The sequence below is a fragment of the Budorcas taxicolor genome, chromosome 10 (genome assembly GCF_023091745.1).
Source record: "Budorcas taxicolor isolate Tak-1 chromosome 10, Takin1.1, whole genome shotgun sequence".
In the NCBI taxonomy this organism is placed as follows: Eukaryota; Metazoa; Chordata; class Mammalia; order Artiodactyla; family Bovidae; genus Budorcas; species Budorcas taxicolor.
In genome coordinates, this window is record NC_068919.1 from 79,182,554 (window position 1) to 79,208,531 (window position 25,978).

The 25,978-nt window shown below is 42.7% G+C and overlaps 1 protein-coding gene across 1 annotated transcript in view; it reads left to right on the forward strand.

The window, feature by feature from the left end:
* The first annotated feature begins 1,974 nt into the window (after positions 1–1,974).
* The window catches only part of EXD2 (exonuclease 3'-5' domain containing 2), a 56,785-nt gene continuing 32,781 nt past the window's right edge, over positions 1,975–25,978 (forward strand). The window contains exons 1-2 of the mRNA XM_052646543.1: positions 1,975–2,027; positions 24,735–25,117. Of these exons, the coding sequence (XP_052502503.1) occupies positions 24,782–25,117 (336 nt within the window). The 5' untranslated portion in view covers positions 1,975–2,027; positions 24,735–24,781. The remainder of the gene's footprint in view (positions 2,028–24,734; positions 25,118–25,978) is intronic.

Genomic DNA, 25,978 nt, shown 5'->3' on the forward strand with positions numbered 1-25,978 from the left:
AACGTTTTGGAAAGTTCCTAGCATACTATTAGCACAGAGTCCCCAAATGGCAGCTATTATTATCCCTTATATTGCGTATGCACATCTCATTTCTATTTTACACATTCTAGGACAAAGCAACAGCACATAGCACGCATAAGGTGCCTCATAAATGACAGTTACTGATAAAGACTGGATGAAAGTTTTTAAATATAAACGGAAGGTATTGTGGTTCTTGTTATAAAAGATGGCATACATATTATAATGGATATAGTATAAAAGGCACTTCTAATGGAACAACAGACTGGTTCCAAATAGGAAAAGGAGTACGTCAAGGCTGTATATTGTCACCCTGCTTATTTAACTTATATGCAGAGTACATCATGAGAAACGCTGGGCTGGAAGAAACACAAGCTGGAATCAAGATTGCCGGGAGAAATATCAATAACCTCAGATATACAGATGACACCACCCTTATGGCAGAAAGTGAAGAGGAACTAAAAAGCCTCTTGATGAAAGTGAAAGAGGAGAGTGAAAAAGTTGACTTAAAGCTCAACATTCAGAAAACGAAGATCATGGCATCTGGTCCCATCACTCCATGGGAAATAGATGGGGAAACAGTGGAAACAGTGTCAGACTTTATTTTGGGGGGCTCCCAAATCACTGCAGATGGTGACTGCAGCCATGAAATTAAAAGATGCTTACTCCTTGGGAGGAAAGTTACGACCAACCTAGATAGTATATTCAAAAGCAGAGACATTACTTTGCCAATAAAGGTCGGTCTAGTCAAGGCTATGTTTTTTCCAGTAGTCATGTATGGATGTGAGAGTTGGACTGTGAAGAAAGCTGAGTGCCAAAGAATTGATGCTTTTGAACTGTGGTGTTGGAGAAGACTCTTGAGAGTCCCTTGGACTGCAAGGAACTGTGGTGTTGGAGAAGACTTCTTGTGAGTCCCTGGGACTGCAAGGAGATCCAACCAGTCCATTCTGAATGAGATCAGCCCTGGGATTTCTTCGGAAGGAAAGATGCTAAAGCTGAATCTCCAGTACTTTGGCCACCTCGTGCGAAGAGCTGACTCATTGGAAAAGACTCTGATGCTGGGAGGGGTTGGGGCAGGAGGAGAAGGGGACGACAGAGGATGAGATGGCTGGATGGCATCACTGACTCGATGGACGTGAGTCTGAGTGAACTCCGGGATTTGGTGATGAACAGGGAGGTCTGGCGTGCTGCGATTCATGGGGTCGCAAAGAGTCGGACACGACTGAGCGACTGAACTGAACTGAATGAGGAATGTATTATTTAAACAAGTGTCTCTTCTGTTTACCTTCCTCATTTAACAACTAAGAAAATCAGTGCGGTGGAGAAACACCACCCTAGCTAATTAGTAAGGACTGCTGCTGCTGCTGCTAAGTCGCTTCAGTTGTGTCCGACTCTGTGCGACCCCATAGATGGCAGCCCACCAGGCTCCGCCGTCCCTGGGATTCTCCAGGCAAGAACACTGGAGTGGGTTGCCATTTCCTTCTCCCATGCACGAAAGTGAAAAGTGAAAGTGAAGTCGCTCAGTCGTGTCCGACTCTTAGCGACCCCATGGACTGCAGCCCACCAGGCTCCTCCGTCCATAGGATTTTCCAGGCAAGAGTACTGGAGTGGGGTGCCATTGCCTTCTCCAATTAGTAAGGACAGTTAGTTACAAATCCCATATTGCATTTGTGACGGTTACAGAGGCTTCTTTCCTTAAAACCAAGACAAACAAAAATATTACCCAGAAAAAAAAGGAAAGGCACCACTTATCCGAAAAGATGTTAAGCCTTTCCGATTTTAACAGAGCTTTTGTTCAGCACTGGAGAAACTGGTAAGGCCCCAGCGGCCCCAGCAGCTTCCGTACAAGATGGCGTCGCCCACTTGTACACCCCTGCTCGGGTTACGTCACGGAACCGGAAGTGGTTTCCGTCCTAGAGGATTCGGGTGGGTGCGCGCAGGTGGTCACAGAGGTTCCAGATCTTCAGCGTGCGGTGCCGCAGGTGTTCGGGTCGGGTCCAGGGCCGCAGGTAAGTGAGGATCGGCGGCCGGCGAAGCTGCTCTCCGGGTCTGTGGAATGGTGGAGGCGGTTTTCCGTGCGGACTGAGGAGGGGGCTCAAGATGCTGGCGAGGTCACCGTGCGCGGGGGCGAATGATTGCGGGGACCTGGTTGTCCCCGAGCGACTTGGCCCTGCCCCTCTCCCCGCCTTCCTCGCCGGTGGCGGGGGCAGTTCAGCACCTAGGCGCGCCGCGGGGGCTGTCACCTCGATCGCTGGCTCCCGGTGGCCTTCCGGGGCCGCCTCCTCGGACCCGCGGCTGCTCTCCTTAAGGAGTACCTACCAAACCTTCCTGGCTTCTTGACCCAGTTAGCTACAAAGGAAGCACCGCTCGCAACATCTGGCAGCTCCTTAGGCGCTACGTGTTGCACGCGTCCACAGATAAGAGTTTCGTGCCCTCGATTCGTGCGGACCTACGCCCGCCCCCATTGTTACCACCTTTTTCTTCCCAGACCACACCCGCTGCTATGGACCTTGTTGGGAGGCACCTTTTTCTTTTCGCAACCCTGGAATATAGATCAGGACTAGAACCGTAATGTTGCTTTATTACAGAATTGATACATGCTTGTTAAAATATAAACGAAACCTAAACTTTTACAAGCTTTTGATATATTAATGGACACAAACTCCCTTAGGCACTCATTTCTTGAAAACACTAACACCGTAGAACTGCACTGAAAGGTTTTGTAATATCAATGTTGCGAAGTTTGAGAGAAAAAGAGTTATTTAAGAGAAGGGAAGGAATTATGAATTTTGGTCAAGTTGAGTTTGCTTTTAAAAAATGTATTTATTCTTTTATATTTATTTTAGCTGTAGCCCGTGTCATGTAGCCCATGTCATTTACACAAAATAGATCCTCTTTGACCTCTTTCCATCTCCATCTTTTCTTTTTTAATCTTTTTCCCAAGGTAAAAACTGTTATCAGTTTGGCATGTTTTTTCTATTTTTTTTGTTTACGTTTATTGATATGTGTTTGTACAGATAGGTGTGTAAAATTTTGGGTTGAACTTTTACCAACGTGGTATATTGTACCTCTTCAACAACTAAACTTGTGCTTAAAAATGGGTCTTGGAACTTTTTCTTGGTTAATATGTAGACATCTGCCATATTTGTTCTCGCTCGGTAAATTCCGGAACATGTTACAATCCCATAATATGTGCGATTCCATAGGTTGCTTAGTTTTTCCGTCTTAGGCACAGTGCGGCAGAGAACATCCTCCCACAGCGTCTGTGAGGTTGAGTGAGCATTTCTCAAAGATAGAAACCTGCAGGTGGAATTGCTGGGTGGGAGGGTGTGGATATTTAATGCCAAACTGCCCACCAGCAGTGTATAATAGTCTCTGCTTTACCAGCTCTTTTAAACATTTGATGGTGTCCGCCTTTTTTGCTTCTGCCAATCTGATGTGTGGGAAATGACTCTAATTTTGTGTTTTAATTTGTACTTCCCTGGTTATTGGTAAGATTGAGGTTCTTTTCATGATCGTTGGCTATTTGTATTCCTTCCTCTTTTGAGAAATGCCTCATTTCTTTTGGGTTGTCTGGTTATATATGGTAATGTTTTATATATTAATCTTTTGTCATTCATATACGTTTGAAATATTTATTCCCAGCATTTTGAAGTTGTTTCTTATCTCTTAATCATGTGGCATCTTTGTAGAATCGAAGTTGTAAATTCCGTGTTTAAATGTATCAGTCTTTTACTTTGTGTATTTAGTGGGCTTTCATTCCTAATCCCAGTGGTTCTCAAATGGGAGCTGTTTTGCTTTCTGGGAGCCACTTGGCAATGTCACGAGATGTATTTTGGTTGCCATCCAGTGGATAGAAGCCAGGGATGCTGCTAAACACCCTTCAGTGCCCAGGAAAGCCCTTAAGCAAAGAATTTTTCTGGCCTAAAATGTCAGTAGTGCTGAGGTTGAAAAACCCTGTGCTACCCTGAGGCCACGTTTTCTCTTACCACCATGTTTTCTCCTGTAAGTTGTTACATGTTAGAGTTTTTCTCTAATTCCTCTGTGTGTGTGTCAGAGAAAGAGAGAGAGAGAATAATGGTGTGTGCCTTTTTCTTGTTTTCCAAGCAGTGTCACTCTGAATATCAGTCCATCCTTGACCTGTTAATCTAAAATACCACATTTATCACGTACTAATGTCTCACCCACACAGTGTATTTTCTGTAAACTCTTCTGTCCTATGTCCGAATTTTCTATTTTGCTGGGCCAATACCATAGCATTCTACATTAAATATATATTATACTTTGGTATCTAGTAGGGTAAGTCTATGGCACCCCACTCCAGTACTCTTGCCTGGAAAATCCCATGGACGGAGGAGCCTGGTGGGCTACAGTCCATGGGGTCGCTAAGGGTCGGACACGACTGAGTGACTTCACTTTCACTTTTCACTTTCATACATTGGAGAAGGAAATGGCAACCCACTCCAGTGTTCTTGCCTGGAGAATCCCAGGGACGAGGGAGCCTGGTGGGCTAGTGTCTATGGGGTCACATAGAGTCGGACACGACTGAAGTGACTTAGCAGTAGCAGTAGCAGTAGGGTAAGTAGTCCCTCATGATTCTTTTTATTGTTATTTTATTGGAAGTCATACTTTATCAGCTCATGTACTCATTATTTAATCAGTGTTTTGGGGGTAGTCTTACAGTTTCTTTCCCAGATTAATTTTAGAATCAGCTTATCAAGTATTTTTTTTCTTTTTTTAAGTGAGTTTACTGTGGTGACCTAAATGGCAAGTGGTGGTGGGGCGCGGAGGAGAGGGCTTCCCTGGTGGCTCAGTGGTAAAAAATCAGCCTGCCAGTGCAGGAGACAAGGGTTTGATTCCTAGATTGGGAAGATCCCCCGGAGAAGGAAATGTCTACCCACTCCAGTATTCTTGCGTGGGAAACCCCATGGACAGAGGAGCCTGGTGGGCTACAGTTCATGGGGTCCCAAAAAAGTCAGACATGACTTGGTGATTGCAACAAAATGGAAAGGAAATTTAAGAAAGCATGGGCATATGTATACATACATACACTTTGCTCTACAACAAGAAACTAACACATTGTAAAGCACCTGTACTCCAATAAAAATTAATACAAAAATAATTGGATTAAAAAAATAAGGTGGTCTTATTGAAATGTAATTCACATAATTTGTTTTTTAAAGTACACAATTCAGTGATTTTTTAGTATATTTCCAGTTAAGCAGCTGTTGCTATAACCTAATTCTATTTTATTTTTAAAAGTTTATTTATTTGGCTGTGCCAGGCTTAGTTGCAGCATGTGGGATCTAGTTTCCCAACCAGGAATCAAACCCTGGCCCCCTGCATTGAGAGTGCAGAGTGTTAGCTACTAGACCACCAGGAAAGTCCCTACAGCCTAATTTTTGGACATCATTATCATCCCCCACCCACCCAGCTTCCCTGGTGGTGCAGAGGTTAAAGCATCTGCCTGAAATGTGGGAGACCTGGGTTCGATCCCTGGGTCGGGAAGACCCCCTGGAGAAGGAAATGGCAACCCACTCCAGTATTCTTGCCTGGAGAATCCCATGGACGGAGGAGCTTGGTGGGCTACAGTCCACGGGTTGCAAAGAGTTGGACACGACTGATCGACTTCACTTATCATCCCCCAAAGACAGTTGCTTCAGTCATGTCTGATTCTTTGAATGGGCTCTAGCCTGCCAGGCTCCTCTGTCCATGGGATTATCCTGGCAAGAATACTGGAGTGGGTTGCCATTCCCTTCTTGAGGGATCTTTCCCACCCAGGGATCAAACCCATGTCTTCTGCAGCTCCTGCGTTGCAGGTGGACTCTTTACTGACCCACCTGGGAAGCCCAAAGAAGCCCATCCCTGTTATCAATACCCATTCCCCAATATCCTAGCCCTGTGCATGTTAAGTTGCTTCAGTTGTGTCCGACTCTTGCAGCTCGTATGGATCATAGCCTACCAGGCTCCTCTGTCCATGGGATTCTCCAGACAAGAACACTGAAGTGGGTTGACATTTCCTCCTCCAGGGGATCTTCCTGACCCAGGGATCGAACCCAGGTCTTCTGCATTGCTGGCAGATTCTTTACCATCTGAGCCATCAGGGAAGCTGCTAGCCCTAGCCCCAGTCACTAATCTTTCTGCCTTCATAGATCTAAGTATTTTGTATAAATGAAATTGTACAATTTTTGTACAATTTTGTGATTGGGTTCCTTCACTTGGTATAATGTTTTCAAGGTTCATCCATGTTGCAACATGTGTCAGTACCCATTCCTTTTTATCTCTGAATAAAATTCCATTCTGTGGTGTATTTGTTTCCTAGGGCTACAGTATTGAAGTAAGGAAAACTGGATGACTTAAAGTAACAGATACATTCTCTCACAGCCCTGGAGGCTATAAAGTCCAAAATCAAGTTGTCAGCAGGAGTACCTTCTCTCAGGTCTCTACGGGGGAATCCTTTCCTGCCTCTTTCTAGCTTCTGACATTGCCAGCAGTCCTTGGCATTGTTTGGCATTCCTTAGCTTGCAGCTGCATAACTCCCAACTCCTGCCTCTGTCTTCACCTGGCCTTCATCCCAGCGTGTCTGTCTTCACGTTGTAACTCTCTTTGTGAAAGTCCGTCTTAGTCTTTTCTCTTCGTATAAGGACACCAGTTATTGAATTAAAGGCCCACTCCACTCCAGCAGGACCCTGTTTTAACTTAATTAGGTATGCAGAGGCCATTTCCAAATAAAGTCACCTTCATAGGTAGTGGGAATTAGGACATTAACATATCTTTTGGGGGATTCACGTAACATTATGGATATACCCCATTTTATTTATCTGTTCATCAGCTGATGGACATTTGAGTTGTCTCCACTTTTGGCTATTATGAATAATGCTGCTATGAACTGTTGTGTGGACATGTGTTTTCATTCCTCTTGGGTATATACCTAGAAGTGGAGTTGCTGGGTCATATAGCAACTCTATGTTTAATCATTTGAGCAACTGCCAGATTATTTTCCAAACAGCTGTACCATTTTATGTCAACATCAACAGTATATGAGGATTCTAATTTCTCCACATTATTACCAGCACTTATTAATTAAAGCCATCCTAGTTGGTGTGAAGTGGTATCTCATTGTGGTTTTGATTTGCATTTCCCTAACAGCTGATGATGTTGAGCGTCTTTTCACGTGTTTATTGGCCATTTGTGTATGTTCTTTGAAGAAATGTCTATTCATGTCTTTGCCTGTTTTAAATTGGTTGTTCTTTTTTTATTGAAGTGTAACAGTTTTTTATATCGTCTAGATACACGCCCTTAGGAGACAGATGATGCAAATATATTTTCTCCCATCCTGTGGTTTTTTTTTTCACTTTCTTGATAGTCAATTCATTAAAAAAATTTTTTTAATTAAGTTTGCATTTAATTTGCATTATTCTGAGTATTTCTTCTTTCAACACTATTTTTTTGTTTTGGCTGCGTTGGGTCTTCATTACAACATGCAGGCTTCTCTAGTTGTGTTGTGTGGGGTCTAGAGCACATTTGGAGTATTTCTGTAAAACACCTTCTCTTCTTTATTAAAGAAAAATGCAGTAATTATAGTACCTTCTGTAGAGGATTGTTGAAAAGGATTAGATGAGTAATGTATTCATAAATATATAGGCATATGTGTGTAAAGAGCCTGGCACTTGATAACATGCTCTGTAAGTGACACCTGTTATATCCCTGCTCTTCCAGCCTTCTGTATCTTCAGTAAAGTTTTCTTTGTTTCTTCGTATTCAGTTCAGATCAGTTCAGTTGATCTTGCATATTTCTTGTTGAGTTTATACTTGTGTTTGTGTGCATATGTTTATTTAAAAACATGTGGCTTGTAGTTTTAAAATAGTGTATATTTCTATTATGAATGAGATTTTCTTCATATTTTTATAATGGGTTTAGGGAGCTATTAGTTTTCTATTCATCACACTTTCAAAATTCTAAGTTGTAAAAGTTGTGACTTGTTTACTAATCCAGGTTATTCCGATGACAGCGTTCTGTTAGGAACTGGTGTTCTTTTCCATTCTGCCTTCTTCTGCCCTGATTTGAATCTTCTTCCCATCTTGGCTCTGCTATTGTGAATCTTAATCTAATGGGTCTGCCTGCCTCTAGCCTTGCCCTCATCCAATCTAGCACAAACACAGTGACCACAGTGTTCTTTGAAATATGAGCCTAAACTTGTCACTGCGATTCTGTTATTCACTCTCCATTACCTGTAAGGGTTTATCTTACCAGGTAATATAGGGCTTCTCATGACTTGACCTGTATCTCCTCCTTCTAGCATCATTCCTCTCTGTCTCCTTACTTATACATTATGCTCTAGCACAGTGCTGTCCAGTTGAAATATCGTGTGAGCCCTAGACATAATTTAAAGCTTTCTACTAGCCACAGTAAGAGTATAAAAAGAAACAGGTGAACTTAATTTTAACAGGTATTGTTTAACCCAGTAGATCCAAACTATCATTTCAACGTGAGATATAAAAAATCAGTATGGAATTACTTGAGACTGGAAGTATAATAGAGGTTACCGAGGGTTGGGGAGGGAGGAATGGAAAGTTACTGTTTAATGGTACAGAGTTTGTTTGGGATGATGAAGTAGTTCTAGAAATGAAAAGGGATGGGACTTCCCTGGTGGCTCAGTGGTTGGGAATCTGCCTGCCAATGCAGGGGACACAGGTTTTATCCCTGGTGGGAGAACTAAGATCCCGTAAGCTGCTGGGCCACTAAGCCCATGCGTCACAACTAAGACGTGATGCAGCCAAATAAATAAATATTAAAAAAGAAGAGAAAGAAATGGATAGTGGTGATGATTGCACAGCCTTGTGGATGCAGTTATGCCACTGAATGATACTCTTAAAAATGTTAAAATGTAAGTTTTGTGTTATGTATGTTTTACTACAATGAAATAAAAGGTCACCTTAAAAATCAATATGGAAGGGCTTCCCTGGTGGCTCAGTGGTGAAGAATCCACCTGCCAGTGGAGGAGACACGGGTTCGATCCCTGGTCTGGGAAGATCCCACACACTGCAGAGCAGCTAGGCCCGTGTGCCATAACTTTGGAGCCTGTGCTCTAGAACCCAGGAGCTGCAACTACTGAAGCTCGAGTGCCCTGGAGCCCGTACCCCGCAACAAGAGAAGCCACCGAGATGAGAAACCCTCGCACCGCATTGAAGAGTAGCCCCTGCTCGACACAGCTAGAGAAAAGCTCGTGCAGCAGCTTAGACCAGCATGGCCAAAAAGAAATATTTTTAAAAAATCAATATGGAAATTATCAATTAAAAAAATTTTTTTTTTCAGAGTCAGTCTTTAAAATTCAGAATTTTGCGCTTATGATGCATGTTAAGTTTGCTTGAACTTTTCCACTTGTGCCGTGACACTTCGTGCCTTTCATATCTTTGCACGAGCTGCTGTTCCCTCTGCCTGGAGTGCCGTTCTCTCTGCCTGGTGCACCTAGAGGGTGCTAGCTCATTAAAATTTTTCTTTTTTTTTTGGAGAAGCAAATGGCAATCCACACAGCACTCTTGCCTGGAAAATCCCATGGACGGAGGAGCCTGATAGGCTACAGTCCATGGGGTTGCAAAGAGTCGGACACGACTGAGCGACTTCACTTTCACTTTGACATTAGAGTGTATGAATGGTCACAGGTGGATACATAAACAGATAAGCATAAATAAAACTAGTAAAACTTAAAAATTTTTTTTTAATTTTTGAAATATATTTATTTATTATTCTTTTTGGCTGTGCTGGGTCTCCGTTGCAGCGTGCAGACTTCTCTAGTTGGGTGTGAGGGCTTAGTTGCCCTGAGGCATGTGGGGTCTGAGTCCCAGGACCAGGGATTGGAAGGTGTGTTCTTAACCACTGGACCCCCAGGGAAGTCCCCAGTTTGCTGCTTTTTTAACACCAGTACCAGTCTCACCCCTCTCAGCAAGTGTTTCTCTTAATAAATCCCACTCCTCTTCTTGGCCATCCTGTACTCGTGTGTGCTTCTGTGGTTTGTGTTACCTCACTATATTGCAAATTGTTCAGTATACCCATTTCTCCTTTTCTGAATCCTGCATTTTTGAAAGCAGGTTGGCCTTTTAACTCTTTTTACCCAGAGTCTGGCACAGTGTTTGGTTTATTGAAAGGGTTGTGTACATGTTTACTGAATGAATCCCTTGACTGGGGGGAAAAATACCCTACAAAATTTCTCTATATAAAAATGAATTAATAACTGTTTTGAATGTTGCCAAGAGTTCCTTCATATGGAGGTACCCTACTTGCTCCTTCAATTTCCCTATTAGGATTTTCTTTTTCACAGGCCACATGATGGTAAATAATAAGTGGGAGCCTGGCTGCTTGGGAATTCCAGGTCTGAGGGAGCCCTTCTCAATGGAAGCAAATCAATAATGCTCTTTTTTTTTTTTTTTAAGTATTCTGCTTTAATGTAACCTGATTTCAGCATTATTAACCATGGAGGTAGTGTGAAATACAAAAATAAATTTGAAAAACTAATTAATAAAAACACGTTAGAAGATGTTATTTTCACAGAAAACAAAAATTCACTTTTCTATGCAAAAACTTGTAAGTTGTGGGGGAAGGCACAATCAAGATGCAAGTTGAGGGGCTTCCCTGGTGGATAAGTGGTTAAGAATCCACCTACCAATGCAGGGGACACGGGTTTGATCCCTGCTCCAGGAAGATTCCTCTTGGGCAGCTAAGTCAGTGGGCCACAACTACTGAAGCCCCCATGCGCTAGAGCCTGTGCTCCACAAGAGAGTAGCCCCCACTCTCCCCCTGCTCTCAACAACTAGAGAAAGCCCTTGTGCAAGAAATGAGTGAACAAATATATATATTTTTAAATCCAAATTAATCTCAAAGGATAAAATGTTTGGTTGAAACATACAAGCAGAAATTTAGAAGAAAGAAATGTAAAATTTTGGATTTAAGTGTGAAGTATACAAGTATATAAAATGGGGAATTCAGTATGATTTCAGTGAACTTTATTTACCACAAACTCTGTATGAATCATCAGTGTGATTCTGCTGTTCAAACACCTATCATTTCATCCAGCATAAATAAAATATAGGGCCCAGAGCCTGGGAAGTAATAGTACCAATGTAGTCTACACCAATTAGACCATGTCTTAAGTATTGAATACAGACCTGGGTGCCACATTTTAAGATACATTGGCAAGCTTGGAGCCGTTCAGAAGGATCTAGCCATAATGGCGAGTGGTCTGTAAACTAGGTCACAGGAAGACTGATTGGATTAAGCAGAAGGTACCAAGGGAAGTTGTAAGAGCTGTCTTCACATATTTCACAAGCTCTTAGGAAAGAGTAAACACTTTTGTCATTTTCAGAGGCCAGACTGAACATCAAAGAGAAAAATTTCCATGTAGGGAACTTTTACAGAATGCAAGTATGTTTCAACAAAAACTGCCTCTTAAGGTAATGAACTCTGTTTCTGGAAGTATTCAGGTAGAGATTGGGTCATGATCTGTCAGGATTGTGAAGGAAAGAAATCTTCAACTGTGTGAATTTGGCTTTTAGATTTTAACTCTATAGTTCTTTGTTTCCCTTTAATAAGACTACTTTCGTTTATAGAACCCAGTAGTAGTCATATTGAACATTTATTGAACTCTAAAGTGCTAGCCTGGAGAAGGAAATGGCAACCCACTCCAGTACTCTTGCCTGGAAAATCCCATGGACGGAGGATCTTGGTGCAAGCTACTGTCCATGGGGTCGCAAAGAGTTGGGCACGACTGAGCGACTTCACTTCACTTCTTCTAAAGTGCTAGCCAATATGCTAAGTCAAGCTATTTCGTCATCTTACTAAAGCCTTACAATAATCCTACATGGTAGGTACTATCCTTCTCATTTTACTGATGACTTAGAGAAGTTCAGTAAATTGCCCGTTTATGTAGCCACCAGGGCTTCCACGGTGGCTCAGGGGTAAAGAATCCGCCTGCTAATGGAGGAGGCGAGGGGTCAATCCCTGGGTCAGAAAGATCTCCTGGAGAAGGAAATGGCAACCTGCTCCAGTATTCTTGCCTGAAAAATCCCTTGTACAGAGGAGTCTGGCAGTCCATGGGATCACAAAAGAGTCAGACACAACTGAGTAAAACAACAACAACAATATAGCTGGCAAGTGGCAGAGGCCCAGCGTGTTTGACTTTGGGGCTTCTGTTTTTATCCTCTACCTTGTGCTACTTTCTGAACATTTTAACTTATTGTTTAATTCATTAAAATGAGATTTCTTTCAGGAATATAATCATGTCTTAAGTGTTAAGTGGGAAAGTTACTTTGGCTGTCTCTAAAAGTGAAATGACAGAATGTGGTCCACTGGAGAAGGGAATGGCAAGCCACTTCCGTATTCTTGCCTTGAGAACCCCGTGAACAGTATGAAAAGGCAAAATGATAGGATACCAAAAGAGGAACTCCCCAGGTCAGTAGGTGCCCAATATGCTACTGGAGATCAGCGGAGAAATAACTCCAGAAAGAATGAAGGGATGGAGCCAAAGCAAAAACAATACCCGGTTGTGGATGTGACTGGTGATAGAAGCAAGGTCCGATGCTGCAAAGAGCAATATTGCATAGGAACCTGGAATGTTAGGTCCATGAATCAAGGCAAATTGAAAGTGGTCAAACAAGAGATGGCAAGGGTGAACGTCGACATTCTGGGAATCAGCGAGCTGAAATGGACTGGAATGGGTGAATTTAACTCAGATGACCATTATATCTACTACTGCAGGCAGGAATCCCTCAGAAGAAATGGAGTAGCCATCATGGTCAACAAAAGAGTCTGAAATGCAGTACTTGGATGCAATCTCAAAAACGACAGAATGATCTCTGTTCATCTCCAAGGTAAACCATTCAATATCACAGTTATCCCAAGTCTATGCCCCAACCAGTAAGGCTGAAGAAGCTGAAGTTGAACGGTTTTTTGAAGACCTACAAGACCTTTTAGAATTAACACCCAAAAAAGAGATCCTTTTCATTATAGGGGACTGGAATGCAAAAGTAGGAAGTCAAGAAACACCTGGAGTAACAGGCAAATTTGGCCTTGGAATGCGCAATGAAGCAGGGCAAAGACTAATAGAGTTTTGCCAAGAAAATGCACTGGTCATAACAAACACCCTCTTCCAACAACACAAGAGAAGACTCTACACATGGACATCACCAGATGGTCAACACGGAAATCAGACTGATTATATTCTTTGCAGCCAAAGATGGAGAAGCTCTATACAGTAAACAAAAACAAGCCCAGGAGCTGACTGTGGCTCAGATCATGAACTCCTTATTACCAAATTCAGACTCAAATTGAAGAAAGTAGGGAAAACCGCTAGACCATTCAGGTATGACCTAAATCAAATCCCTTATGATTATACAGTGGAAGTGAGAAATAGATTTAAGGGCCTAGATCTGATAGATAAGAGTGCCTGATGAACTATGGACTGAGGTTCATGACATTGTACAGGAGACAGGGATCAAGACCATCCCCATGGAAAAGAAATGCAAAAAAGCAAAATGGCTGTCTGGGGAGGCCTTACAAATAGCTATGAAAAGAAGAGAGGCGGAAAGCAAAGGAGAAAAGGAAAGATATAAGCATCTGAATGCACAGTTCCAAAGAATAGCAAGAAGAGATAAGAAAGCTTTCTTCAGCGATCAATGCAAAGAAATAGAGGAAAAGAACAGAATGGGAAAGACTAGAGATCTCTTCAAGAAAATTAGAGATACCTAGGGAACATTTCATGCAAAGATGGGCTCGATAAAGGACAGAAATAGTATGGACCTAACAGAAGCAGAAGATATTAAGAAGAGGTGTCAAGAATACATGGAAGAACTGTGCAAAAAAGATCTTCAGGACCCAGATAATCATGATGATGTGATCACTCATCTAGAGCCAGACATCTTGGAATGTGAAGTCAAGTGGGCCTTAGAAAGCATCACTACAAACAAAGCTAGTGGAGGTGATGAAATTCCAATTGAGCTGTTTCAAATCCTGAAAGATGATGCTGTGAAAGTGCTGCACTCAATATGCCAGCAAATTTGGAAAACTCAGCAGTGGCCACAGGACTGGAAAAGGTCAGTTTTCATTCCAATTCCAAAGAAAGGATTTGCAAAAGAATGCTCAAACTAGCGCACAATTGCGCTCATCTCACATGCTACTAAAGTAATGCTCAAAATTCTCCAAGCCAGGCTTCAGCAATACGTGAACCGTGAACTCCCTGATGTTCAAGCTGTTTTTAGAAAAGGCAGAGGAACCAGAGATCAAATTGCCAACATCCGCAAGAGAGTTCCAGAAAAACATCTTATTTCTGCTTTATTGACTACGCCAAAGCCTTTGACTGTGTGGATCACAATAAACTGTGGAAAATTCTGAGAGAGATGGGAATACCAGACCACCTGACCTGCCTCTTGAGAACTCTGTATGCAGGTCAGGAAGCAACAGTTAGAACTGGACTTGGAACAACAGACTGGTTCCAAATAGGAAAAGGAGTACGTCAAGGCTGTATATTGTCACCCTGCTTATTTAACTTCTACGCAGAGTACATCATGAGAAACGCTGGACTGGAAGCAACACAAGCTGGAATCAAGATTGCTGGGAGAAATATCAATAACCTCAGATATGCAGATGACACCACCCTTATGGCAGAAAGTGAAGAGGAACTAAAAAGCCTCTTGATGAAAGTGAAAGAGAAGAGTGAAAAAGTTGGCCTAAAGCTCAACATTCAGAAAACGAAGATCATGGCCTCTGGTCCCATCACTTCATGGGAAATAGATGGGGAAACAGTGGAAACAGTGTCAGACTTTATTTTGGGGGGCTCCCAAATCACTGCAGATGGTGACTGCAGCCATGAAATTAAAAGACACTTACTCCTTGGAAGAAAAGTCATGACCCACCTAGATAGCATATTCAAAAGCAGAGACATTACTTTGCCAACTAAGGTCCGTCTAGTCAAGGCTATGGTTTTTCCAGTAGTCATGTATGGATGTGAGAGTTGGACTGTGAAGAAAGCTGAGTGCCGAAGAATTGATGCTTTTGAACTGTGGTGTTGGAGAAGATTCTTGAGAGTCCCTTGGACTGCAAGGAGATCCAACCAGTCCATTCTGAAGGAGATCAGTCCTGGGATTTCTTTGGAAGGAATGATGGTAAAGCTGAAGCTCCAGTACTTTGGCCACCTCATGAGAAGAGTTGACTCACTGGAAAAGACTCTGATGCTGGGAGGGATTGGGGGCAGGAGGAGAAGGGGACGACAGAGGATGAGATGGCTGGATGGCACCACTGACTCGATGGACGTGAGTCTGAGTGAACTCCGGGAGCTGGTGATGGACACAGAGGCCTGGCGTGCTGTGATTCATGGGGTCGCAAAGAGTCGGACACGACTGAGCAACTGAACTGAACTGAACTGAACTGAAAAGTGAAAATGAAGTGTTAGTCACTCAATCATGTCCAGCTCTTTGCGATGCTGTGGACTCTAGCCTGACAGTCTCCTCTGTCCATGGAATTGTCCAGGCAAGAATACTGGCATGGGTTGCCATGCCCTTCTCCAGAGGATCTTCCTAACTCAGAAATTGAACCCAAGTCTGCTTTGCAGGCAGATATTTTTACAGTCTGAGCCATCAGGGAAGCCCATCTCTAAAAAGTACTTTAAAAAACATGTTTCTAATTGGAGTCAGAAAAGAGTAGGACGTGATTTAGGGACTAAAGCAACAACAACAACAAAATTATGAATATATTCATAGTTGCACAGAATTTGAAAAATCAAAACTATTTTAACCCTACTGCCTTAGGTAACCACTGTTGTCAGTTTTATAACAGTTATTTTATGCAATTATTTTATATAATTTTTAATACAGTTTTTTAAAAAGGAACTGCAGATCCTTTGTCACTGAAGATGGTGACGCATTGAAAACTTTGGATCTCAGACGCAGTCCTTAGTGTTGTGTCTTAGTCTGAATTTATAGAATACCACAGACTGGTGAAGCACTGAAAGCTTTGGATCCCAGAGCCAGTCCTTAGTGATGTGTCTTAGTCTGAATTTATAGAATACCACAGATTGGGTGGCTTAGAGACACCAGTTCTAACAGTTTTGGAGTCTGGAAGTCCAAGATCAGATTGCCAGCATGGTTGAGTCTTCTGGGCTGCAGGCTGCTAACAACTTCTTATTGTATCCATAGTGGCAGAGATCAGAGAGAAACAAGGTCTTTTTTTCCAGGCACTAATCCTATTCACTAGGGCTCCACCCTCATGACCTCATCTGATCCTAATTACCTTCCGAAGGCCCTACTTCCTAATGCCATCAGTTGGAGTTTGAGATATCTCATGAATTTCAGAGGGACACAGACATTCCATTTATAACCCAAGATTTGATTTTTCTCACTCCTAGCCCAGTGTTGAACCATACTGCTTGTTTATAGTATCACAGCTCAATAAGGGAAGACATTTTTTTTTAGTTTCATGTGGATAAACTGTTTTGTAGTCTGATAATTGAATTAGAAATATCTATCCTAAAATGTTAGCATATAATACCTTGAATTGTTTTATTCATCCAGTAAATATTTATTGTTATCAGCTCTGTGCAAATTGCTGGAGATAGTTATATATAAATGAAGAAGCCAGTTAAGGTGAAGAAGCATGTGAGGTCCTTATTTTCATGGGGTTTACATTCTGGTGGGAAAGATAGACAGTGAATGAACCAGCAGTCATTATTTCACAAGTCAAGCCAACAGGAGAAAAATCAGAAATATCCCTAAGTTTAAAAAATCACCTACACTTGTGTAACCCACACCTCCATCAACATACGGAACTTTGCCACAATTTCAGAAATTTTCTTCATATCTGAAATGCTTTTCCCTGGAATTGAGCATAACTGGCTCAATTTTTGTCATTCAGTGCACAGCTTAAATGTCTCTTCCCTGGACCCACCTCTCTCAGAGGCAACTATTGTTCAGATTTTTTTCTACCATAGATTGGTTTTAGCTGTTCTACATATATATAAATAGATGTTCTTTATATATAAATAGATGTTCTTTATATATAAATATATAAATATATACAGTTTCTCTCTTATATCTGTCTTCTTTCACTCAGCCTAAGGTTATTTGAGATTCATCCCAGTTGCATGTGTTAGTAATAAGTTCCTTTTTATTCTTGATTAACATTGCATTGTATGGATGCGCTACTTGGGCTGTTTCCAGTTTGGGGCTATTATGAATAAAGCTGTTATGAATATGCTTATACAAGTCTTTTTGTGGATATATTCAATTTATCCAACTTGGACTCAGAACTGTACCAAATCTGACCTCCTTCATCTTCCAAATCTTCCTTTTGTGGATATTGAGTTTCTCAATCTATCCTTTGTGTCTGTTCTTATATTTTTTATCTCTTTATCTTTGTGATGCATTCTGAGTGACTTCCTCAGATTCATCTTCAGTTCAGTAACTCTTCCTTTCTGCCTGATCCACTGTTTGTTGAGTATTGAGTTTTTAAAAAAAATTTAACAAATGTTTTTTGTATCTAGAAATTCTACTTTCTGTTGTCTCCTGTTCATGCTTTAGATTTTATTTTCCTGAATTTCCCTGATTATTACTTTGAAGTCTCTTTCAGATCTCAGATATGATTTTCTTTTTATTTTTTTTTTGCTGGTTCTGTGAGCTATTTTTATTGGTTTTAGGGCTTGGGGTTTTGTGTTGTTTTCTCTCATTTGTGAACACTCTTGTAGAGACTGATCTTCCGTGGCAATCCTGCATGTTTCTTGCGTGATGGAAACAGTTTTATGATCAGCTGTGTCTTTTTGTAATGAACTCATCTTCAGTTTTAGTTTCTTGGCTAAGAGTTTCCTTTTGTAAGGATAACATGAACTCAGCCCCTGTTATCAGTCGAGAGTGCAGATCTGAGGCGTTGTCCTCTTAGGGGGAACTCTGTTCATATTCTCTTTTCTTAAATTGAATGAAAAGTGAAAGTGAAAGTGAAGTCGTGTCCGACTCTTTGCAACCCGTGGACTGTAGCCCACCAAGCTCCTCCATCCATGGGATTCTCCAGGCAAGAATACTGGAGTGGGTTGCCATTTCCTTCTCCAGGGGGTCTTCCCGACCCAGGGATCGAACCCAGGTCTCCCACATTGCAGGCAGACGCTTTAACCTCTGCACCACCAGGGAAAGATTCTTTATATTCTATAGTACTTCACAGTTTTCAAAAGTTTTATACTTATATTCAGGTATATACAGCTTTTCCCTTATAGATTATGAGAAAATATTTAGTATATTTTATGTACTATGCTATACAGTAGATCCTTATTAGTTATCTATTTTATGTATAGTAATGTGTGTATCGGAGAAGGCAATGGCACCCCACTCCAGTACTCTTGCCTGGAAAATTCCATGGACGGAGGAGCCTGGTAGGCTGCAGTCCATGGGGTCGCTAAGAGTCAGGCACGACTGAGCGACTTCACTTTCGCTTTTTACTTTCATGCATTGGAGAAGGAAATGGCAACCCAATCTAGTGTTCTTGCCTGGAGAATCCCAGGGACGGGGGAGCCTGGTGGGCTGCTGTCTATGGAGTCGCACAGAGTCAGACATGATTGAAGCAACTTAGCAGCAGCAGCAGCAATATGTGTATATTAATCCCAAACTCCTGTTTTATCCCTGCTCCCCCTCCTCTTTGGTAATCATGTTTGTTTTCTTTGTGGGTCTGTTTCTGTTTTGCCAATAAGTTCACTTGTTTCATTTTTTTAGATTTCACATTTAAGTGATATCATATGATGTTTGTCTTTCTCTGTCTGACTTGACTTAGTATGGTAATCTCCAGGTCCATCCATGTTGTTGCAAGTGGCATTATTTTATTCTTTCTTATGGCCAAATAATACTCCATTGTGTATATATACCCCATCTTTATCCATTCATCTGGTGGTGGACATTTAGGTTGCTTCCATGTCTTGGCTATTATAAATACGGCTTCACTGACCATTGGGATACATGTATCTTTTCAAGTTAGTGTTGTAGTTTTTTGGGAGTATACACTCAGGAGTGGAATTGCTGGGTCGTATGGTAGTTCTTTTTTTTCCAGATTTATTTATTTTTACCTATTTATTTTTGGCTCTACTGGGTCTTCGTTGCTGAGGCTTTCTCTGATTGTGGTGAGCAGGGGCTACTCTTCATTGTGGTGCCTGGGCTTCTCATTCCAGTGACCTCTTATTGCAGACCATGGGCTCTAGGCACGCAGGCTCAGTAGCTGTGGCACGCCAGCTTAGTTGCCCTGTAGCATGTAGAATCTTCCTGGAGCAAGGATTGAACCCGTGTCTCCTGCATTGGTAGGCAGACTCTTAACCAGTGGACCACCAGGGAAGCACCCCACCCCCACCCCCACCCTTTTCAGGGAATGAAGGTTTTTAAAAGGTATTTTTAAAATTAATTTTTAAATTTTTTTTTTTTTTTGGCTGTGCCAGATCTTAGTTGTGGCACGTGGGCTCTTCAGTCTTCTTCGTTGTGGTGGCATGCTTGACCTTTAGTTGGGGCATGCAAACTCTTGGGCTTCCCAAGTGGTACTAGTGGTGAGGAACGCCTGACAGTGCAGGAGACTTAAGAGATGCAGATTTGATTTCTGGGGTGGGAAGATACCCTGGAGGAGGCCGTGGCAACCCACTCCAGTATTCTTGTGTGGAGAATTCCATGGACAGAGGAGCCTGTTGAGTTACAGTCCATAGAGTCACAGAATCAGACATGACTGAAGCCACTGAGCACATATGCAAATTCTTAGTTGCCTCTGAGTGTCTGGAGGGGGCTGTGGGCTCAGGAAGTCTTTAGGCAGCCTGACAGCTTATGGGTGGGGCTGTGCCACTACCCAGTTAGTTGTTTGGCCTGAGGCATCCCAACATTGGTGCCTACAAGCTATTGGGTAAGGGCCACAGGCGCTAACGAGCTAGAGGGAGGAACAAAGATCTGCAGGGGCTTATATGACTGATTGAGCTCCCAAATGTAACTGTTGCCAGCCGCAGCCACCCCCAACCTCTCCAAAGCCAGCAGGTAGGTCTGACCCAGTCTCCTATCAAATTACAGCTTTTGGCCTGAGCCTCAGTGCTCGTAAGATCTTGTGTGTGTCATTCAAGAGTGGAGTCTGTGTTTCCCATAATCCTTTGGGGGCTCCTGAAATTAAGCCCTGCTGGCATTCAAAGCCAAATGGTCTGGGGGCTAGTCTTCCTGGTGCAGGATCTCCGGGATGGGGAACCCAGTGTGGGATTCAGAACTCTCACTCCTGTGGGAGAACCTCTGCCGTGTAATTATTCTCCAGTTTGTGTGTCGCCCACCTGCGAGTACGGACTTTATATCATGATTCAGCCCCTCCTGCCCATCTTGTGGTTCCTTCTTTGTGCCTTTTAGCTGTAGACGATCTTTTCAGGAGGTTTTGGTCTTTTTTCGTAGATGGTTGTTCTGTAGATAGGTGTGGTTTTGGTGTGCTTGTGAGAGGAGGTGAACTCAGGGTCTTTCTATTCTACCATCCTGGTCGATCTCCAAGTAACTGTTCATATTCTCACCCTTGGGTGGGTGACTTACCCGGGCCATGGTGGGTGAACACTTACAGGCTCTTTTATTGAACAAGGCAATACTTTCCTGCATCTCTGCTGTGCTCTGGGCCTGTGGCCTAGACTTCTGTCCCTGGGCTGGCGATATACCCCTGCACTGGGGCTGCTGTGTGTTCTGGTCTCTGCCCAACTTTACCTCCTGCCCACTGTAGGTTCCCTTCCTCCATTTCCTCCTGTCTTCTTTTTAAGTTAAACTGTGTATTAAACTTTTGTTATCTCTTTAATATTTTCTCCCAAATTTGTATTGTTTAGAGTGGGAAAGGGAAGGGTTTTTTTTTTTAATCTTCTCAGAGTATTTTAACTAGAAATCTCACTATGCAAGTTTCTTTAATCTCATTAAGTCTCAATTTCTTCTTCAGGAAAAGTACTGGAGAACATACACGTGAATACTGAAGCATAGTTTCTGCAAAAAAGTATTTTAAGAGCAGCGTAGCCATTTTATTGTTTTCATTAGTACTGTAATAACTGTGATTCCATTTTTTCTCCAGTGCTAAATATATCTGTAGGCATAAGGATCCGTTGTTGTAAATATTAAAGTATTTTTAAAAATTTTGTTGTTGTGTTAGGGGAAGCACACTGACTGAAACCGCCCACGCTGGCCAGGCACCATAGTAACCATTTGCATGAGTTGTTTTATGACAGGAAATCCCGATAAGGAATACGGAACTAATAAGCCACTACCAACTGGAAGAGTTCGGGAAAGGTTGAAAGGAGACACCGTGTGTCCGTCCACTTCCCAGAATCCCTCTTGCTAGCATCCATCTTGGCTGAGTGATGCGTGCACCACCAGGAAAGACTCTGAATTAGAATGATTGGCCAAAGACCACCCAGAAAGCAGTTCTCCTGGGTTCCCTTACCCTATTGCTCTCCACCCGGGTGCCCTTTCCCAATAAAATCTCTTTGTTTGTCAGCACATGGGTCTCCTCGGACAATTCATTTCCGAGTGTTAGACAAGAGCCCAGTTTCTGACCCTGGAAGGGGTCCCCCTTCCTGCAACAGCTGAAACTTTTAAAAATTGATAAAAACAGTACACACTGGGAGTTCCTTGGTGGCTTTTTGGTTAGGATCCTGGGCTTTCTTTGGTGGCCCGGGTTCAATCTCTGGTCTGGAGCTGAGATCCCAAAAGCCATGTGGTGTGGCTGAAACAAAATAAAGTACACATTGAATGGAAACCAAGAGTCACAGAGCAGTATTGTTGTTCAGTTGCTAAGTCCTCTTCGACTCTGCGACCCCATGGACTGCAGCACGCCAGGCTTCCCTGTCCTTCACTGTCTCCTAGAGTTTGCTCAAACTCAATCTTTCCCAGCATCAGGGTCTTTTCCAGTGAGTTGGCTCTTTGCATCAGGTGGCCAAAGAACTGAAGCTTCAGCTTCAGCATCAAACCTTCCAGTTCAGGGCTGATTTCCTTTGAGATTGACTGGTTTGATCTCCTTGCTGTCCAAGGGACTCTCAAGAATCTTCTCCAGCACCACAATTTGAAAACATCAATTCTTGGGTGCTCAGCCTTCTTTGGGCTACTTTGGTGGCTCAGAAGGTAAAGAATCGCCTGCAATGCGGGAGACCTGAGTTCGATCCCTGGGTTGGGAAGATCCCCTGGAGGAGGGCAGGGCAACCCACTCCGGTACTCTTGTCTTGGAGAATCCCCATGGACAGAGGAGCCTCATGGGCTATAGTACATGGGTCTGCAAAGAGTCGGACACGACTGAGCGACTAAGCACAGCAGCCTTCTTTATGGTCCAACTCTCACATCCATTCATGGCTATTTGAAAAGTATAGGTGGGGTCTAGCAAATTGCTGTGTCTTTGAACAGTATAGATTTTTAGATCAGAGACTACAGACGGGTAGCCCTAGAACCCAAAATAGTTTTAAGTTTTAGATTATTTTTAAAATTTATTGAAACCTCAAACTTTTTTATTTTGCTGGCACGGTGTTTCAGAAACTAGATTTGTTGCTGACACTTGAAAATGGCGACATTTCACATAAAATTCAGGTATCCAACTTCTCTTAAGTCATCAGGATAATCTGAACATACTGGGGCTACTTCACGAATAGGTGAGGAAGAGCACAGCAGCTGGTGCTCGATGGTTGCTCTCCCTCGTTTTCCCTCCATTAGAGGCCAAAGGCCCCTTCCCATTTGTTGTTACCCTTGTGAAAGCGAAAGTGTTAGTCACTCAGCCGTGTCCTACTCTTTCGACCCCGTGGACTGTAGCCTGCCAGGCTCCGTTCTTGGAATTCTCCAGACAAGAATACTGGAGTGGATAGCCGTTCCCTATTGTTACACTTTAACTGTTGTTTTAAAATAGTACAGAAATAGTAGTATATACCTATGTTTTCTATCAAAAATAGGAAAAAAAAGTTAGGTAGTCAAAAACCATATTGTAAATATCGGTAAAAAAGTTAATCAGTTAATCCAAGGAAGAAATGAAAGATTTTATTTGAGCCAAATTGGAGGATGGTAACCTGGGGAGAACATCTCAGAAAGCTCTGAGAATTGTTCCATCACTGAGAAGTCAAGGCACAGTTATAAAAGATTTTTGGGACCAAGGGCTGTACATCAGATGTTGTATTATTGCCCGTTTATATTACCGAGATCCAAGTGCCATGTGACCCCTTGTGAGATCAAGAAGGAATGTTATCTCTGAGGAGTTGTCTTATTGATGCTAGGAGAATATTGCTCTTTATGACTGAGCAGGTATTTCTGCCGATGGGAAAGTTTAGGTTAATGCATAATGCAGATACATAATGCACAGTGGGAAGAGAGAGGAGGCCAAAGGACAGAAAAAAATTTTTGTTTTTCTTGTCTTGACCTAAAATAATGAATTTTATTTCACATATGAAAAATGTAGAAGAAACTATTTTGTGATAGAAAGGAAGACAGTGCCTACATATTTAATAGGACACCTGTGTCAATTTTTTCTTGCACTTGGCTTGCTTCACTTATTTATGTTATCCTGTTTTGACCTTGTGAACATTTCAAATTGCAGCCCCCTCTTCGCTCTCACAGAGAAGGCAATGGCACCTGACTCCAGTACTCTTGCCTGGAAAAATCCCATGGACGGAAGAGCCTGGTGGGCTGCAGTCCATGGGGTCCCTAGGAGTTGGACACGACTGAGCGACTTCACTTTCACTTTTCACTTTCATGCATTGGAGAAGGCAATGGCAACTCACTCCAGTGTTCTTGCCTGGAGAATCCCAGGGACGGGGATGCCTGGAGGGCTGCCATCTCTGGGGTCCCACAGAGTCGAACACGACTGAAGCGACTTAGCAGCTTGGCTCTCTAAGTTCTGCTCTTTTTCATTTCTAGTCTGTCTTCTCTTTTGCATTGCCCTCGTTTAACCTCGGTAATTGAGTGTGTTTCTATGGGAGAACTACTGAGAACTTCTGAAACAACAGAAAGTCCACCTTTACTCAGGCCTGTGTGTTCCATCCCCTACAGCTCACACCTTCTAAAAAGTAAAAGTCTCCCCACCAACTCGCTGGTGATTAGATTTTTCAAATTGCAAAGCAGATGTTTCTGTTCAACTGTTAGAAATTGAGGGTTTAAGCACAAACACCCCAAGGAAGACCCATTAACTAAAATTTACTCACATTACATCAACAAGTGGAAGGAAGAGTCTAGGTTTTTCTATTTTGATTTTGTAGGATTAAGAGAGCCCTGGGCGACTGATAGAGGGCAGGGTTTTTTCCTTGGATGAGGATGGAGATACAGGTACGAGTATGTGCATATGTGCTCAGTCGCTCAGTCCTTTGTGACGCTGTGGGCTGTAGCCCTCCAGGCTCCTCTGTGCATGGGATTCTCCGGGTAAGAATACTAGAGTGGGTTGCCATTTCCTTCTCCAGCTTATCTTCCCTACCCAGGGATTGAACCCTCGTCTCCTGCATTTTCCTGCAATGACAGATGGATTCTTTACCACTGAGCCATCTGGGAAGCCCAGAAGTAGAGTACAAGACATACCAAAGAGGGGAAGAATTAAAATACCACTGTTTCACGTGGAAATTTGTAGCCATTGTTTAAGTTTGTGGTTACATGGATTGTGAATGGAACTTTTTATTTTTTTGCGGGGTGGAGGGGGTACTTGTTTCCGTGTAGCTTCAAATTCTGTTTGTAAATATAGTGTTGCCATTTGTTTTGCAGATTGTGGGGTTAGTGATATGCTTTCCTAAACAGCAGGAAAGTTGAAGATGTCTAAACACTTAGTGGCCTTGACAGTGACCACCCTTCTTGGTGTGGCTGTCGGAGGGTTTGTCCTATGGAAGGGCTTCCAGCGCCGGAGGAGTAAATCGAGCCTGGTGACCCGGCGGCGGCTGTCGCAGCAGCAGCAAGTGCCAGGCGGGAGAGAGCTGCCTGCTCCAGGAGAGGACCAGCCGCACTCCATTGCCCCCAGAGCCTCATGGGAAGAGAGGATCCTCGGAGCAAAGGTGATGACTGTGTCTCAGGAGGCAGAGTGGGATCAAATTGAGCCCTCACTCAGGAGTGAGATACAAGATTTTCCAGTGCTTGGAATCGACTGTGAGTGGGTAAGTTAAAAAGCAAAACTGAAACAAGTATTTTCTGCTTTTCCAGAGATCTTGAGTAGTCAAATAGAAGATAAGATTAAAGGAGAATTAGCTTGTTCTTAATTCAGTTCAGTTCAGTCGCTTAGTCATGTCCGACTCTTTGAGACCCCATGGACAAAACGCCAGGCCTCCCTGTCCATCTCCAACTCCTGGAGTTTACTCAGACTTATGTCTATTGAGTCAGTGATGCCATCCAACCATCTCATCCTCTGTCATCCCCTTCTCCTCCTGCCCCCAATCCCTCCAAGCATCAGGGTCTTTTCAAAAATGAGTCAGCTCTTCACATCAGGTGGCCAAAGTATTGGAGTTTCAGCTTCAACATCAGTCCTTCTAATGAATCTTTAGGACTGATTTCCTTTAGGATGGACTGGTTGGATCTCCTTGCAGTCCAAGGGACTCTCAAGAGTCTTCTCCAACACCACAGTTCAAAAGCATCAATTCTTCTGCACTCAGCTTTCTTCACAGTCCAACTCTCACATCCATACATGACTACTGGAAAAACCATAGCCTTGACTAGACGGACCTTTGTTGGCAAAGTGATGTCTCTGCTTTTTAGTATGCTGTCTAGGTTGGTCATAACTTTTCTTCCAAGGAGTAAGCATCTTTTAATTTCATGGCTGCAGTCACCATCTTCATTGATTCTGGAGCCCCCCAAAATAAAATCTGTCACTGTTTCCAGTTTCCCATCTATTTGCCATGAAGTGATGGGATCAGATGCCATGACCTTAGTTTTTTGAATGTTGAGCTTAAAGCCAACTTTTTCACTCTCTACTTTCACTTTCATCAAGAGGCTCTTTAGTTCTTCCCTTTCTATCGTAAGGG